General features: G+C 58.5%; 1 protein-coding gene and 1 long non-coding RNA gene across 2 annotated transcripts in view; one reads left to right on the top strand and one right to left on the bottom strand.

The window, feature by feature from the left end:
• Positions 1 to 8,767, bottom strand: part of LOC138645594 (uncharacterized) — a 68,119-nt gene extending 59,352 nt beyond the window's left edge. The window contains exon 1 of the long non-coding RNA XR_011314742.1: positions 8,682 to 8,767. This is a non-coding gene — a long non-coding RNA (uncharacterized lncRNA). The remainder of the gene's footprint in view (positions 1 to 8,681) is intronic.
• DOC2A (double C2 domain alpha) overlaps positions 1 to 17,129 on the top strand; it is a 97,327-nt gene that overhangs the window by 30,871 nt on the left and 49,327 nt on the right. Inside the window, exons 2-4 of the mRNA XM_069735013.1 lie at positions 2,204 to 2,461; positions 8,755 to 8,834; positions 10,761 to 10,835. Coding sequence (XP_069591114.1) covers positions 2,212 to 2,461; positions 8,755 to 8,834; positions 10,761 to 10,835 — 405 coding nt within the window. The 5' untranslated portion in view covers positions 2,204 to 2,211. The remainder of the gene's footprint in view (positions 1 to 2,203; positions 2,462 to 8,754; positions 8,835 to 10,760; positions 10,836 to 17,129) is intronic.

Genomic DNA, 17,129 nt, shown 5'->3' with positions numbered 1-17,129 from the left:
TCTTCTTTATGTCATGTATCTAACCTCATGTCTTCTCTATGTCATGTATCTAACCTCATGTCTTCTCTGTCATGTATCTAACCTCATGTCTTCTCTATGTCATGTATCTAACCTCATGTCTTCTCTATGTCATGTATCTAACCTCATGTCTTCTCTATGTCATGTATCTAACCTCATGTCTTCTCTATGTCATGTATCTAACCTCATGTCTTCTCTATGTCATGTATCTAACCTCATGTCTTCTCTATGTCATGTATCTAACCTCATGTCTTCTTTATGTCATGTATCTAACCTCATGTCTTCTCTATGTCATGTATCTAACCTCATGTCTTCTCTATGTCATGTATCTAATCTCATGTCTTCTCTATGTCATGTATCTAACCTCATGTCTTCTCTATGTCATGTATCTAACCTCATGTCTTCTCTATGTCATGTATCTAACCTCATGTCTTCTCTATGTCATGTATCTAACCTCATGTCTTCTCTATGTCATGTATCTAACCTCATGTCTTCTCTATGTCATGTATCTAACCTCATGTCTTCTGTATGTCATGTATCTAACCTCATGTCTTCTCTATGTCATGTATCTAACCTCATGTCTTCTCTATGTCATGTATCTAACCTCATGTCTTCTCTATGTCATGTACAGTATCTAACCTCATGTCTTCTCTATGTCATGTATCTAACCTCATGTTTTCTCTATGTCATGTATCTAACCTCATGTCTTCTCTATGTCATGTATCTAACCTCATGTCTTCTCTATGTCATGTATCTAACCTCATGTCTTCTCTATGTCATGTATCTAACCTCATGTCTTCTGTATGTCATGTATCTAACCTCATGTCTTCTCTATGTCATGTATCTAACCTCATGTCTTCTCTATGTCATGTATCTAACCTCATGTCTTCTCTATGTCATGTATCTAACCTCATGTCTTCTCTATGTCATGTATCTAACCTCATGTCTTCTCTATGTCATGTATCTAACCTCATGTCTTCTGTATGTCATGTATCTAACCTCATGTCTTCTGTATGTCATGTATCTAACCTCATGTCTTCTCTATGTCATGTATCTAACCTCATGTCTTCTCTATGTCATGTATCTAACCTCATGTCTTCTCTATGTCATGTATCTAACCTCATGTCTTCTCTATGTCATGTATCTAACCTCATGTCTTCTGTATGTCATGTATCTAACCTCATGTCTTCTGTATGTCATGTATCTAACCTCATGTCTTCTCTATGTCATGTATCTAACCTCATGTCTTCTCTATGTCATGTATCTAACCTCATGTCTTCTCTATGTCATGTATCTAACCTCATGTCTTCTGTATGTCATGTATCTAACCTCATGTCTTCTGTATGTCATGTATCTAACCTCATGTCTTCTCTATGTCATGTATCTAACCTCATGTCTTCTGTATGTCATGTATCTAACCTCATGTCTTCTGTATGTCATGTATCTAACCTCATGTCTTCTCTATGTCATGTATCTAACCTCATGTCTTCTCTATGTCATGTATCTAACCTCATGTCTTCTCTATGTCATGTATCTAACCTCATGTCTTCTGTATGTCATGTATCTAACCTCATGTCTTCTCTATGTCATGTATCTAAACTCATGTCTTCTCTATGTCATGTATCTAACCTCATGTCTTCTCTATGTCATGTATCTAACCTCATGTCTTCTCTATGTCATGTATCTAACCTCATCTAATCTCAAGTGTTTATCTTTGTCTACATTAGCGTGTATGTATCCAAAAAAAATGTGTTTACCAAATTGCACATTTGTAGCTGAGCTCATGTATCTACCTAATGTAATTTGTGTATCTAAGGCTACGTTCACATTTGCGTTGTGCGGGGCTGCGTCGGCGATGCAACGTACAACGCAAACAAGAACGCATGCAAAACGCATAGTTTTGCGACGCATGCGTCCTTTTTTTGCCGGATTTTGGATGCAAAAAAATGCATCTTGCTGCGTCCTCTGCGCCCTAACGCTTGCAGCAAAAAAGAAGCATGCATCGTAAAACGCATGCAAACGCATGTCCATGCGCCCCCATGTAAAATATAGGGGCGCATGCGTCGCCGCGGTGGCGCCCGACGCAGCCCGGCAGAACGCAAATGTGAACGTAGCCTAAGCTCATGTATCTATGTAATTTGTGTATCTAAGCTCGTGTCTGTTCTCACCCTTCTCTCGCCCTCAGACACCCTGATGACGGTGCGGCGTGGTGATAAGGTTCCCATCAACATCCAGGAGCACATGGCGATAAACGTGTGTCCCGGACCCATCCGACCCATCCAGCAAATCTCTGCCTACTTCCCGAGATACAGTCCGTGGCCGGAGGGCGCCCCGTCCCCCACAGGACAACCCCACAACATGGCACCACTGGACATACCGCACCAGGCAGCCGAACACGTGGATGACGCCGACGACCTAGACAACTACGACTCCGACGATGGCAGTATGTAATTATGTCACATACACTGGGACTGAGGGCGCTCACACAGGCTGCTCCCCACCCCTCCACTCACACAGGCTGCTCCCCACCCCTCCACTCACACAGGCTGCTCCCCACCCCTCCACTCACACAGGCTGCTCCTCACCCCTCCACTCACACAGGCTGCTCCCCACCCCTCCACTCACACAGGCTGCTCCCCACCCCTCCACTCACACAGGCTGCTCCTCACCCCTCCACTCACACAGGCTGCTCCCCACCCCTCCACTCACACAGGCTGCTCCCCACCCCTCCACTCACACAGGCTGCTCCCCACCCCTCCACTCACACAGGCTGCTCCCCACCCCTCCACTCACACAGGCTGCTCGCCACCCCTCCACTCACACAGGCTGCTCCCCACCCCTCCACTCACACAGGCTGCTCCCCACCCCTCCACTCACACAGGCTGCTCCCCACCCCTCCACTCACACAGGCTGCTCCCCACCCCTCCACTCACACAGGCTGCTCCCCACCCCTCCACTCACACAGGCTGCTCGCCACCCCTCCACTCACACAGGCTGCTCCCCACCCCTCCACTCACACAGGCTGCTCCCCACCCCTCCACTCACACAGGCTGCTCCCCACCCCTCCACTCACACAGGCTGCTCCCCACCCCTCCACTCACACAGGCTGCTCCTCACCCCTCCACTCACACAGGCTGCTCCCCACCCCTCCACTCACACAGGCTGCTCCCCACCCCTCCACTCACACAGGCTGCTCCCCACCCCTCCACTCACACAGGCTGCTCCCCACCCCTCCACTCACACAGGCTGCTCCTCACCCCTCCACTCACAAAGGCTGCTCCCCACCCCTCCACTCACACAGGCTGCTCGCCACCCCTCCACTCACACAGGCTGCTCCCCACCCCTCCACTCACACAGGCTGCTCCCCACCCCTCCACTCACACAGGCTGCTCCCCACCCCTCCACTCACACAGGCTGCTCCCCACCCCTCCACTCACACAGGCTGCTCCTCACCCCTCCACTCACACAGGCTGCTCCCCACCCCTCCACTCACACAGGCTGCTCCCCACCCCTCCACTCACACAGGCTGCACCCCACCCCTCCACTCACACAGGATGCTCCTCACCCCTCCACTCACACAGGCCGCTCCCCACCCCTCCACTCACACAGGATGCTCCTCACCCCTCCACTCACACAGGCCGCTCCTCACCCCTCCACTCACAGGCCGCTCCCCACCCCTCCACTCACACAGGCTGCTCCCCACCCCTCCACTCACACAGGCCGCTCCCCACCCCTCCACTCACACAGGCCGCTCCCCACCCCTCCACTCACACAGGCCGCTCCCCACCCCTCCACTCACACAGGCTGCTCCTCACCCCTCCACTCACACAGGCTGCTCCTCACCCCTCCACTCACACAGGCTGCTCCCCACCCCTCCACTCACACAGGCTGCTCCCCACCCCTCCACTCACACAGGCTGCTCCCCACCCCTCCACTCACACAGGCTGCTCCTCACCCCTCCACTCACACAGGCTGCTCCCCACCCCTCCACTCACACAGGCTGCTCCCCACCCCTCCACTCACACAGGCTGCTCCCCACCCCTCCACTCACACAGGCTGCTCCCCACCCCTCCACTCACACAGGCTGCTCCCCACCCCTCCACTCACACAGGCTGCTCCCCACCCCTCCACTCACACAGGCTGCTCCCCACTCCTCCACTCACACAGGCTGCTCCCCACCCCTCCACTCACACAGGCTGCTCCCCACCCCTCCACTCACACAGGCTGCTCCCCACCCCTCCACTCACACAGGCTGCTCCTCACCCTTCGACTCACACAGGCTGCTCCTCACCCCTCCACTCACACAGGCTGCTCCTCACCCCTCCACTCACACAGGCTGCTCCCCACCCCTCCACTCCCACAGGCCGCTCCCCACCCCTCCACTCACACAGGCCGCTCCCCACCCCTCCACTCACACAGTCCGCTCCTCACCCCTCCACTCACACAGGCTGCTCCCCACCCCTCCACTCACACAGGCTGCTCCCCACCGCTCCACTCACACAGGCTGCTCCCCACCGCTCCACTCACACAGGCTGCTCCCCACCCCTCCACTCACACAGGCTGCTCCCCACCCCTCCACTCACACAGGCTGCTCCTCACCCCTCCACTCACACAGGCTGCCCCCACCCCTCCACTCACACAGGCTGCTCCCCACCCCTCCACTCACACAGGCTGCTCCTCACTCCTCCACTCACACAGGCTGCTCCTCACCCCTCCACTCACACAGGCTGCCCCCACCCCTCCACTCACACAGGCTGCTCCCCACCCCTCCACTCACACAGGCTGCTCCTCACTCCTCCAATCACACAGGCTGCTCCTCACCCCTCCACTCACACAGGCTGCTCCTCACCCCTCCACTCACACAGGCTGCTCCTCACCCCTCCACTCACACAGGCTGCACCCCACCCCTCCACTCACACAGGCTGCTCCTCACCCCTCCACTCACACAGGCTGCTCCTCACTCCTCCACTCACACAGGCTGCTCCTCACCCCTCCACTCACACAGGCTGCTCCTCACCCCTCCACTCACACAGGCTGCTCCTCACCCCTCCACTCACACAGGCTGCTCCTCACCCCTCCACTCACACAGGCTGCTCCTCACCCCTCCACTCACACAGGCTGCTCCCCACCCCTCCACTCACACAGGCTGCACCTCACCCCTCCACTCACACAGGCTGCACCCCACCCCTCCACTCGCACAGGCTGCTCCTCACCCCTCCACTCACACAAGCTGCTCCCCACCCCTCCACTCACACAGGCTGCTCCTCACCCCTCCACTCACACAGGCTGCACCCCACCCCTCCACTCGCACAGGCTGCTCCTCACCCCTCCACTCACACAAGCTGCTCCTCACCCCTCCACTCACACAGGCTGCTCCTCACCCCTCCACTCACACAGGCTGCACCCCACCCCTCCACTCGCACAGGCTGCTCCTCACCCCTCCACTCACACAGGCTGCTCCCCACCCCTCCACTCACACAGGCTGCTCCCCACCCCTCCACTCGCACAGGCTGCTCCTCACCCCTCCACTCACACAAGCTGCTCCCCACCCCTCCACTCACACAGGCTGCTCCTCACCCCTCCACTCACACAGGCTGCACCCCACCCCTCCACTCGCACAGGCTGCTCCTCACCCCTCCACTCACACAGGCTGCTCCCCACCCCTCCACTCACACAGGCTGCTCCCCACCCCTCCACTCACACAGGCTGCTCCTCACCCCTCCACTCACACAGGCTGCTCCCCACCCCTCCACTCACACAGGCTGCTCCCCACCCCTCCACTCACACAGGCTGCTCCCCACCCCTCCACTCACACAGGCTGCTCCTCACCCCTCCACTCACACAGGCTGCTCCTCACCCCTCCACTCACACAGGCTGCTCCCCACCCCTCCACTCACACAGGCTGCTCCTCACCCCTCCACTCACACAGGCTGCTCCCCACCCCTCCACTCACACAGGCTGCTCCCCACCCCTCCACTCACACAGGCTGCTCCTCACCCCTCCACTCACACAGGCTGCTCCCCACCCCTCCACTCACACAGGCTGCTCCCCACCCCTCCACTCACACAGGCTGCTCCCCACCCCTCCACTCACACAGGCTGCTCCTCACCCCTCCACTCACACATGCTGCTCCTCACCCTTCCACTCACACAGGCTGCTCCCCACCCCTCCACTCACACAGGCTGCTCCTCACCCCTCCACTCACACAGGCTGCACCCCACCCCTCCACTCGCACAGGCTGCTCCTCACCCCTCCACTCACACAAGCTGCTCCCCACCCCTCCACTCGCACAGGCTGCTCCTCACCCCTCCACTCACACAGGCTGCTCCCCACCCCTCCACTCACACAGGCTGCTCCCCACCCCTCCACTCACACAGGCTGCTCCCCACCCCTCCACTCACACAGGCTGCTCCTCACCCCTCCACTCACACAAGCTGCTCCCCACCCCTCCACTCACACAGGCTGCTCCTCACCCCTCCACTCACACAGGCTGCACCCCACCCCTCCACTCGCACAGGCTGCTCCTCACCCCTCCACTCACACAAGCTGCTCCCCACCCCTCCACTCGCACAGGCTGCTCCTCACCCCTCCACTCACACAGGCTGCTCCCCACCCCTCCACTCACACAGGCTGCTCCCCACCCCTCCACTCACACAGGCTGCTCCCCACCCCTCCACTCACACAGGCTGCTCCTCACCCCTCCACTCACACAGGCTGCTCCTCACCCTTCCACTCACACAGGCTGCTCCCCACCCCTCCACTCGCACAGGCTGCTCCTCACCCCTCCACTCACACAGGCTGCTCCTCACCCCTCCACTCACACAGGCTGCTCCCCACCCCTCCACTCACACAGGCTGCACCCCACCCCTCCACTCGCACAGGCTGCTCCTCACCCCTCCACTCACACAGGCTGCTCCCCACCCCTCCACTCACACAGGCTACTCCCCACCCCTCCACTCACACAGGCTGCTCCTCACCCCTCCACTCACACAGGCTGCTCCTCACCCCTCCACTCACACAGGCTGCTCCTCACCCCTTAGTCATAACCATGGGGTGAGACAGGTAGCCGGGGGCTTCGCTCTATGTGAGTTTACTTGGGGGAGAAGATGAGGTCCCCCCACCCTGGTACACGGACGACCACTCATCAGCGGGGGTCTGTACACCGCTCCGCGGCTAATGAGCCTCCGCCGCTCATCCTGTCACATTTAGACCAATGGTTCATTAGATCAGAAAGATGCTCAGATCAAGTCGTTCCAGAGCCGACACCTGACATCACCTGATGTAACCGCACAATTATGGATGCAGCTTCGGGTGTGACTGGAGTAAAATACATTTATATAGCAGAATTATGGATGCAGCTCCAGGTGTGACTGGAGTAAAATACATTTATATAGCAGAATTATGGATGCAGCTCCAGGTGTGACTGGAGTAAAATACATATTATATAGCAGAATTATGGATGCAGCATCGGGTGTGACTGGAGTAGAATACACATTATATAGCAGAATTATCGATGCAGCATCGGGTGTGACTGGAGAAGACATAATTGCAGTATTTCACCACATTTGATAGATACAGGTGTTTCTCACTAAATTAGAATATTGTCAAAAAGTGAATTTATCTCAGTTCTTCAATACAAAAAGTGAATCTCCTATATTCTATAGAGTGATTACACACAGAGTGATCTATTTCACGGGTTTATTTCTGTTAATGTTGATGATTATGGCTTACAGCCAATGAAAAGCCAAAAGTCATTATCTCAGTAAATTAGAATACTTTATAACAAAAAATACCCACAAAGGCTCCTAAGTGTTAATAAAGGTCCTTACACACATGCTAGCCACCTTATTTAGAAATCCGCAGCATTGCACGCTTGGCGGTTCCAAGCGCTGTGGATTAGACTGGGGTGGAAAGAGATGATTTGCATAGCTCCGCCTACTGCAAAGGATTCTGGGTAAACCTGCTATTCTTTGTATTATGCTGCTTGCAAGTACTTTCCGTTTCAGGAAAGCATCCACTATGTAAAGGTCCTTAGTCTGTTTCAGTAGCTCCACAATCATGGAGAAGACTCTGACCTGACAGATGTCCAGAAGGCGACACTGACACACTCCACAAGGAGGGGAAGCCACAAAAGGTCATTGGTAAAGAAGCCGGCTGTTCACACAGTGCTGTATCCAAGAATATGAATGGAAAGTGGAGTGGAAGGAAAAAGTGTGGTAGAAAAAGATGAGAGACACCAGACCGCACAATGCAGTCGAGATGAAGGCTGCTATCAAAGCAACCTGGGCTTCCATAACCCCTCAGCAGCGCCACAGGCTGATCACCTCCATGCCACGCCGCATTGATGCAGTAATTTATGCAAAAGGAACCACGACCAAGTACTGAGTGCATTTACTGAACTGACATTTCAGTAGGGAACATTTCGGGTTTTCAAATAATTTTTCAAGCCGGTGTTATTAAGTATTCTAATTTACTGAGATAATGACTTTTGGGTTCTCATTGTCTGTAAGCCATAATCATCAACATTAACAGAAATAAACACGTGAAATAGATCACTCTGTGTGTAATGACTCTATAGAATATACGGGATTCACTTTCTGATGATATTCTGGTCTGGTGAGAAGCCCCTGTGTTCTGCGGGCGGTGGGGGAGGGGACCCTTACCTGTGTTCTGCGATGTGCGGGCGGTGGGGGAGGGGACGCTTATTTCTGACATTTCATCTTCTTGTCGTTTCAGCGTCGCTGGGAACTCTGGAATTTGAATTATTTTATGATCAAGAAAAATGCATCTTACAGTGCGAGATCCTGAGAGCGAAGGTGGGCGAGCGCCATGACGGGGGCGGGGTACAATGAGGCGGCCATGTCTGCGACTGTCCCTTCTAATGAGCTGCCTGCGCGGCCTACCTGCTGACATCTGTCATGTATCCGACTGTGCGCCGTGTGATACATGTATCCAATCCTGATATAATTATCATGGAGGAGCGCCGCTGGTAATGTATCCGGCACCGCAGGCCGCAGTGAGGCCCCCGGGCCCCGTGTATGGTCTGTGCGGCACCTATAATACTGGGGTGAGTGGTCGCCCGCCCCGTACACTGCAGGACCACCACACAATGACCTGTGCTGCCCCCGGGCCCCGTGTACGGTCTGTGCGGCCCCTATAATACTGGGGTGAGTGGTCGCCCGCCCCGTACACTGCAGGACCACCACACAATGACCTGTGCTGCCCCCGGGCCCCGTGTACGGTCTGTGCGGCACCTATAATACTGGGGTGAGTAGTCGCCCGCCCCGTACACTGCAGGACCACCACACAATGACCTGTGCTGCCCCCGGGCCCCGTGTACGGTCTGTGCGGCACCTATAATACTGGGGTGAGTGGTCGCCCGCCCCGTACACTGCAGGACCACCACACAATGACCTGTGCTGCCCCCGGGCCCCGTGTACGGTCTGTGCGGCACCTATAATACTGGGGTGAGTGGTCGCCCGCCCCGTACACTGCAGGACCACCACACAATGACCTGTGCTGCCCCCTGGCCCCGTGTACGGTCTGTGCGGCACCTATAATACTGGGGTGAGTGGTCGCCCGCCCCGTACACTGCAGGACCACCACACAATGACCTGTGCTGCCCCCGGGCCCCGTGTACGGTCTGTGCGGCACCTATAATACTGGGGTGAGTGGTCGCCCGCCCCGTACACTGCAGGACCACCACACAATGACCTGTGCTGCCCCCTGGCCCCGTGTACGGTCTGTGCGGCACCTATAATACTGGGGTGAGTGGTCGCCCGCCCCGTACACTGCAGGACCACCACACAATGACCTGTGCTGCCCCCTGGCCCCGTGTACGGTCTGTGCGGCACCTATAATACTGGGGTGAGTGGTCGCCCGCCCCGTACACTGCAGGACCACCACACAATGACCTGTGCTGCCCCCGGGCCCCGTGTACGGTCTGTGCGGCACCTATAATACTGGGGTGAGTGGTCGCCCGCCCCGTACACTGCAGGACCACCACACAATGACCTGTGCTGCCCCCGGGCCCCGTGTACGGTCTGTGCGGCACCTATAATACTGGGGTGAGTGGTCGCCCGCCCCGTACACTGCAGGACCACCACACAATGACCTGTGCTGCCCCCTGGCCCCGTGTACGGTCTGTGCGGCACCTATAATACTGGGGTGAGTGGTCGCCCGCCCAGTACACTGCAGGACCACCACACAATGACCTGTGCTGCCCCCTGGCCCTGTGGTGGTCCTGGCCCGAGGATGGTACCGGCGGGTGACTCGGGGCCGCTGTCGTCCTCCATGGCGCCTGATGCGCCTCATCCGTCCCTATATTCTCCGCTCCTCCATAAACCCCAGCAGGAATTACCCGTAATCCCCGGCGGACACATGAAATCCGCTAAGCCTGTTAGTGACACGCGGGATCAGCGCCATGAGCGCCACCGAGGATCCGTGGTGAGGTCGTGATGCCGGAAACATAGGATATCCTAAGATCCAAACCCCCAGATTTAATGATGGCGTCCGCTGCTCTAGTCACACCACAAGCTGCAGTCCCAAATCACCCACTGACCTTATGTAAGCACTACATCCCATAGCATGCCCTATAGGAGAGTGCGTCACATACAGACAATGAACCTATAAAGTGCAGCAGTGAGACAAGAGGTTCTGCAGCGGCAGGACACAGTGGAGCTGTGACTGGAGACCAGTGCAGGGAGCTGCGGCGGCGACCAATTCTCTCTTCTACTTTTCAGGGACTGAAACCAATGGACTTCAATGGCCTTGCTGACCCGTACGTGAAGATCCATCTCCTGCCGGGAGCCTGCAAGGTGCTGCCCACATTACTGTCTGCCCACTCCTCCGCAAAATACAGCCTGGCACTGTAGAAAGTAGAGCGCCACAGTACATGCCCCGCAGGCTGGGACTGATGGAGACTGGCACTGCCCCTGGGATGGAGACTGGCACTGCCCCTGGGATGGAGACTGGCACTGCCCCTGGGATGGAGACTGGCACTGCCCCTGGGATGGAGACTGGCACTGCCCCTGGGATGGAGACTGGCACTGCCCCTGGGATGGAGACTGGCACTGCCCCTGGGAAGGAGACTGGCACTGCCCCTGGGATGGAGACTGGCACTGCCCCTGGGATGGAGACTGGCACTGCCTCTGGGATGGAGACTGGCACTGCCCCTGGGATGGAGACTGGCAGTGCCCCTGGGATGGAGACTGGCACTGCCCCTGGGATGTAGACTGGCACTGCCCCTGGGATGGAGACTGGCACTGCCCCTGGGATGGAGACTGGCGCTGCCCCTGGGATGTAGACTGGCGCTGCCTCTGTGATGTAGACTGGCGCTGCTCCTGGGATGTAGACTGACACTGCCTATGTGATGCAGACTGGCGCTGCCCCTGGGATGTAGACTGGCACTGCCCCTTGGGATGTAGACTGGCACTGCCCCTGGGATGTAGACTGGCACTGCCCATGGGATGTAGACTGGCACTGCCCCTGGGATGTAGACTGGCACTGCCCCTGGGATGTAGACCGGCGCTGCCCCTGGGATGTAGACTGGCACTGCCCATGGGATGTAGACTGGCACTGCCCCTGGGATGTAGACTGGCACTGCCCCTGGGATGGAGACTGGCACTGCCCCTGGGATGTAGACTGGCGCTGCCCCTGGGATGTAGACTGGTGCTGCCCCTGGAATGTAGACTGGCACTGCCCCTGGGATGTAGACTGGCGCTGCCCCTGGGATGTAGACTGGCGCTGCCCCTGGGATGTAGACTGGCACTGCCCCTGGGATGGAGACTGGCACTGCCCCTGGGATGTAGACTGGCACTGCCCCTGGGATGGAGACTGGCACTGCCCCTGGGATGGAGACTGGCACTGCCCCTGGGAAGGAGACTGGCACTGCCCCTGGGATGGAGACTGGCACTGCCCCTGGGATGGAGACTGGCACTGCCTCTGGGATGGAGACTGGCACTGCCCCTGGGATGGAGACTGGCACTGCCCCTGGGATGGAGACTGGCACTGCCCCTGGGATGTAGACTGGCACTGCCCCTGGGATGGAGACTGGCACTGCCCCTGGGATGGAGACTGGCGCTGCCCCTGGGATGTAGACTGGCGCTGCCTCTGTGATGTAGACTGGCGCTGCCCCTGGGATGTAGACTGACACTGCCTATGTGATGCAGACTGGCGCTGCCCCTGGGATGTAGACTGGCACTGCCCCTGGGATGTAGACTGGCACTGCCCCTGGGATGTAGACTGGCACTGCCCATGGGATGTAGACTGGCACTGCCCCTGGGATGTAGACTGGCACTGCCCCTGGGATGTAGACCGGCGCTGCCCCTTGGAATGTAGACTGGCACTGCCCATGGGATGTAGACTGGTGCTGCCCCTGGAATGTAGACTGGCACTGCCCCTGGGATGGAGACTGGCGCTGCCCCTGGGATGTAGACTGGCGCTGCCCCTGGGATGTAGACTGGCACTGCCCCTGGGATGGAGACTGGCACTGCCCCTGGGATGTAGACTGGCGCTGCCCCTGGGATGCAGACTGGCGCTGCCCCTGGGATGGAGACTGGCACTGCCTCAGGGATGTAAACTGGCACTGCCCCTGGGATGTAGACTGGCACTGCCCCGGGATGTAGACTGGCACTGCCCCTGGGATGTAAACTGGCACTGCCCCTGGGATGTAGACTGGTGCTGCCCCTGTGATGTAGACTGGCACTGCCCCTGGGATGTAGACTGGCGCTGCCCTTGGGATGTAGACTGACACTGCCTATGTGATGCAGACTGGCGCTGCCCCTGGGATGTAGACTGGCACTGCCCCTGGGATGTAGACTGGCACTGCCCCTGGGATGTAGACTGGCACTGCCCATGGGATGTAGACTGGCGCTGCCCCTGGGATGTAGACTGGCACTGCCCCTGGGATGTAGACTGGCGCTGCCCCTGGGATGTAGACTGGCACTGCCCATGGGATGTAGACTGGCACTGCCCCTGGGATGTAGACTGGCACTGCCCCTGGGATGGAGACTGGCACTGCCCCTGGGATGTAGACTGGCGCTGCCCTTGGGATGTAGACTGGCACTGCCCCTGGGATGGAGACTGGCACTGCCCCTGGGATGGAGACTGGCACTGCCCCTGGGATGTAGACTGGCGCTGCCCCTGGGATGCAGACTGGCGCTGCCCCTGGGATGGAGACTGGCACTGCCTCTGGGATGTAAACTGGCACTGCCCCTGGGATGTAGACTGGCACTGCCCGGGATGTAGACTGGCACTGCCCCTGGGATGTAAACTGGCACTGCCCCTGGGATGTAGACTGGTGCTGCCCCTGTGATGTAGACTGGCACTGCCCCTGGGATGTAGACTGGCGCTGCCCCTGGGATGGAGACTGGCATTGCCCCGGGATGTAGACTGGCACTGCCCGTGGGATGTAGACTGGTGCTGCCCCTGTGATGTAGACTGGCACTGCCCCTGGGATGGAGACTGGCACTGCCCCTGGGATGGAGACTGGCACTGCCCCTGGGATGTAGACTGGCACTGCCCCTGGGATGTAGACTGGTGCTGCCCCTGGGATGGAGACTGGTGCTGCCCTTGGGATGTAAACTAGCACTGCCCCTGGGATGTAGACTGGCACTGCCCCTGGGATGTAGACTGGTGCCGCCCTTGGGATGTAGACTGGCACTGCCCCGGGATGTAGACTGGCACTGCCCCTGGGATGTAGACTGGCACTGCCCCTGGGATGTAGACTGGTGCTGCCCCTGTGATGTAGACTGGCACTGCCCCTGGGATGGAGACTGGCACTGCCCCTGGGATGGAGACTGGCACTGCCCCTGGGATGTAGACTGGCACTGCCCCTGGGATGTAGACTGGTGCTGCCCCTGGGATGTAGACTGGCACTGCCCCTGGGATGTAGACTGGCACTGACCCTGGGATGTAGACTGGCGCTGCCCCTGGGATGTAGACTGGCGCTGCCCCTGGGATATAGACTGGCGCTGCCTCTGTGATGTAGACTGGCGCTGCCCCTGGGATATAGACTGACACTGCCTATGTGATGCAGACTGGCGCTGCCCCTGGGATGTAGACTGGCACTGCCCCTGGGATGTAGACTGGCACTGCCCCTGGGATGTAGACTGGCACTGCCCCTGGGATGTAGACTGGCACTGCCCCTGGGATGTAGACTGGCGCTGCCCCTGGGATGTAGACTGGTGCTGCCCCTGGAATGTAGACTGGCACTGCCCCTGGGATGTAGACTGGCACTGCCCCTGGGATGTAGACTGACACTGCCTATGTGATGCAGACTGGCGCTGCCCCTGGGATGTAGACTGGCGCTGCCCCTGGGATGTAGACTGGCGCTGCCCCTGGGATGTAGACTGGTGCTGCCCCTGGGATGGAGACTGGCACTGCCCCTGGGATGTAGACTGGCGCTGCCCCTGGGATGCAGACTGGCGCTGCCCCTGGGATGGAGACTGGCACTGCCTCTGGGATGTAAACTGGCACTGCCCCTGGGATGTAGACTGGCACTGCCCCGGGATGTAGACTGGCACTGCCCCTGGGATGTAGACTGGCACTGCCCCGGGATGTAGACTGGCACTGCCCCTGGGATGTAGACTGGCACTGCCCCTGGGATGGAGACTGGTGCTGCCCTTGGGATGTAAACTAGCACTGCCCCTGGGATGTAGACTGGTGCTGCCCCTGTGATGTAGACTGGCGCTGCCCCTGGGATGGAGACTGGCACTGCCCCGGGATGTAGACTGGCACTGCTCCTGGGATGGAGACTGGTGCTGCCCTTGGGATGTAGACTGGTGCCGCCCTTGGGATGTAGACTGGCACTGCCCCCCGGGATGTAGACTGGCACTGCCCCTGGGATGTAGACTGGCACTGCCCCTGGGATGTAGACTGGTGCTGCCCCTGTGATGTAGATGGCACTGCCCCTGGGATGTAGACTGGCACTGCCCCTGGGATGTAGACTGGTGCCGCCCTTGGGATGTAGACTGGCACTGCCCCCCGGGATGTAGACTGGCACTGCCCCTGGGATGTAAACTGGCACTGCCCCTGGGATGTAGACTGGTGCTGCCCCTGTGATGTAGACTGGCACTGCCCCTGGGATGTAGACTGGCACTGCCCCTGGGTTGTAGACTGGTGCCGCCCTTGGGATGTAGACTGGCACTGCCCCTGGGATGTAGACTGGAACTGCCCCTGGGATGTAGACTGGTGCCGCCCTTGGGATGTAGACTGGCACTGCCCCGGGATGTAGACTGGCACTGCCCCTGGGATGTAGACTGGCACTGCCCCTGGGATGTAGACTGGCACTGCCCCGGGATGTAGACTGGCACTGCCCCTGGGATGTAGACTGGCACTGCCCCTGGGATGTAGACTGGTGCTGCCCTTGGGATGTCGACTGGCACTGCCCCTGGGATGTAGACTGGTGCTGCCCTTGGGATGTAAACTGGCACTGCCCCTGGGATGTAGACTGGTGCTGCCCCTGTGATGTAGACTGGCACTGCCCCTGGGATGTAGACTGGCGCTGCCCCTGGGATGCAGACTGGCACTGCCCCTGGGATGTAGACTGGCACTGCCCCTGGGACATAGACTGGCACTGCCCTGGGATGTAGACTGGCACTGCCCATGGGATGTAGACTGGTGCTGCCCTTGGGATGTAAACTGGCGCTGCTCCTGGGATATAGACTGGTGTTGCTCCTGGGATGTAGACTGGCACTGCCCCTGGGATGTAGACTGGCACTGCCCCTGGGATGTAGACTGGCAATGCCCCTGGGATGTAGACTGGCACTGCCCCTGGGATGTAGACTGGTGCTGCCCCTGGGATGTAGACTGGCGCTGCCCTTGGGATGTAGACTGGCGCTGCCTCTGTGATGTAGACTGGCGCTGCCCCTGGGATGTAGACTGGCGCTGCCCCTGGGATGTAGACTGACACTGCCTATGTGATGCAGACTGGCGCTGCCCCTGGGATGTAGACTGGCACTGCCCCTGGGATGTAGACTGGCACTGCCCCTGGGATGTAGACTGGCACTGCCCATGGGATGTAGACTGGCACTGCCCCTGGGATGTAGACTGGCACTGCCCCTGGGATGTAGACCGGCGCTGCCCCTTGGAATGTAGACTGGCACTGCCCATGGGATGTAGACTGGTGCTGCCCCTGGAATGTAGACTGGCACTGCCCCTGGGATGGAGACTGGCGCTGCCCCTGGGATGTAGACTGGCGCTGCCCCTGGGATGTAGACTGGCACTGCCCCTGGGATGGAGACTGGCACTGCCCCTGGGATGTAGACTGGCGCTGCCCCTGGGATGCAGACTGGCGCTGCCCCTGGGATGGAGACTGGCACTGCCTCAGGGATGTAAACTGGCACTGCCCCTGGGATGTAGACTGGCACTGCCCCGGGATGTAGACTGGCACTGCCCCTGGGATGTAAACTGGCACTGCCCCTGGGATGTAGACTGGTGCTGCCCCTGTGATGTAGACTGGCACTGCCCCTGGGATGTAGACTGGCGCTGCCCTTGGGATGTAGACTGACACTGCCTATGTGATGCAGACTGGCGCTGCCCCTGGGATGTAGACTGGCACTGCCCCTGGGATGTAGACTGGCACTGCCCCTGGGATGTAGACTGGCACTGCCCATGGGATGTAGACTGGCGCTGCCCCTGGGATGTAGACTGGCACTGCCCCTGGGATGTAGACTGGCGCTGCCCCTGGGATGTAGACTGGCACTGCCCATGGGATGTAGACTGGCACTGCCCCTGGGATGTAGACTGGCACTGCCCCTGGGATGGAGACTGGCACTGCCCCTGGGATGTAGACTGGCGCTGCCCTTGGGATGTAGACTGGCACTGCCCCTGGGATGGAGACTGGCACTGCCCCTGGGATGGAGACTGGCACTGCCCCTGGGATGTAGACTGGCGCTGCCCCTGGGATGCAGACTGGCGCTGCCCCTGGGATGGAGACTGGCACTGCCTCTGGGATGTAAACTGGCACTGCCCCTGGGATGTAGACTGGCACTGCCCGGGATGTAGACTGGCACTGCCCCTGGGATGTAAACTGGCACTGCCCCTGGGATGTAGACTGGTGCTGCCCCTGTGATGTAGACTGGCACTGCCCCTGGGATGTAGACTGGCGC

The sequence above is a fragment of the Ranitomeya imitator genome, chromosome 7, assembly GCF_032444005.1.
Source record: "Ranitomeya imitator isolate aRanImi1 chromosome 7, aRanImi1.pri, whole genome shotgun sequence".
NCBI lineage: Eukaryota > Metazoa > Chordata > Amphibia > Anura > Dendrobatidae > Ranitomeya > Ranitomeya imitator.
This window is presented reverse-complemented; position numbering and strand designations above follow the sequence as displayed.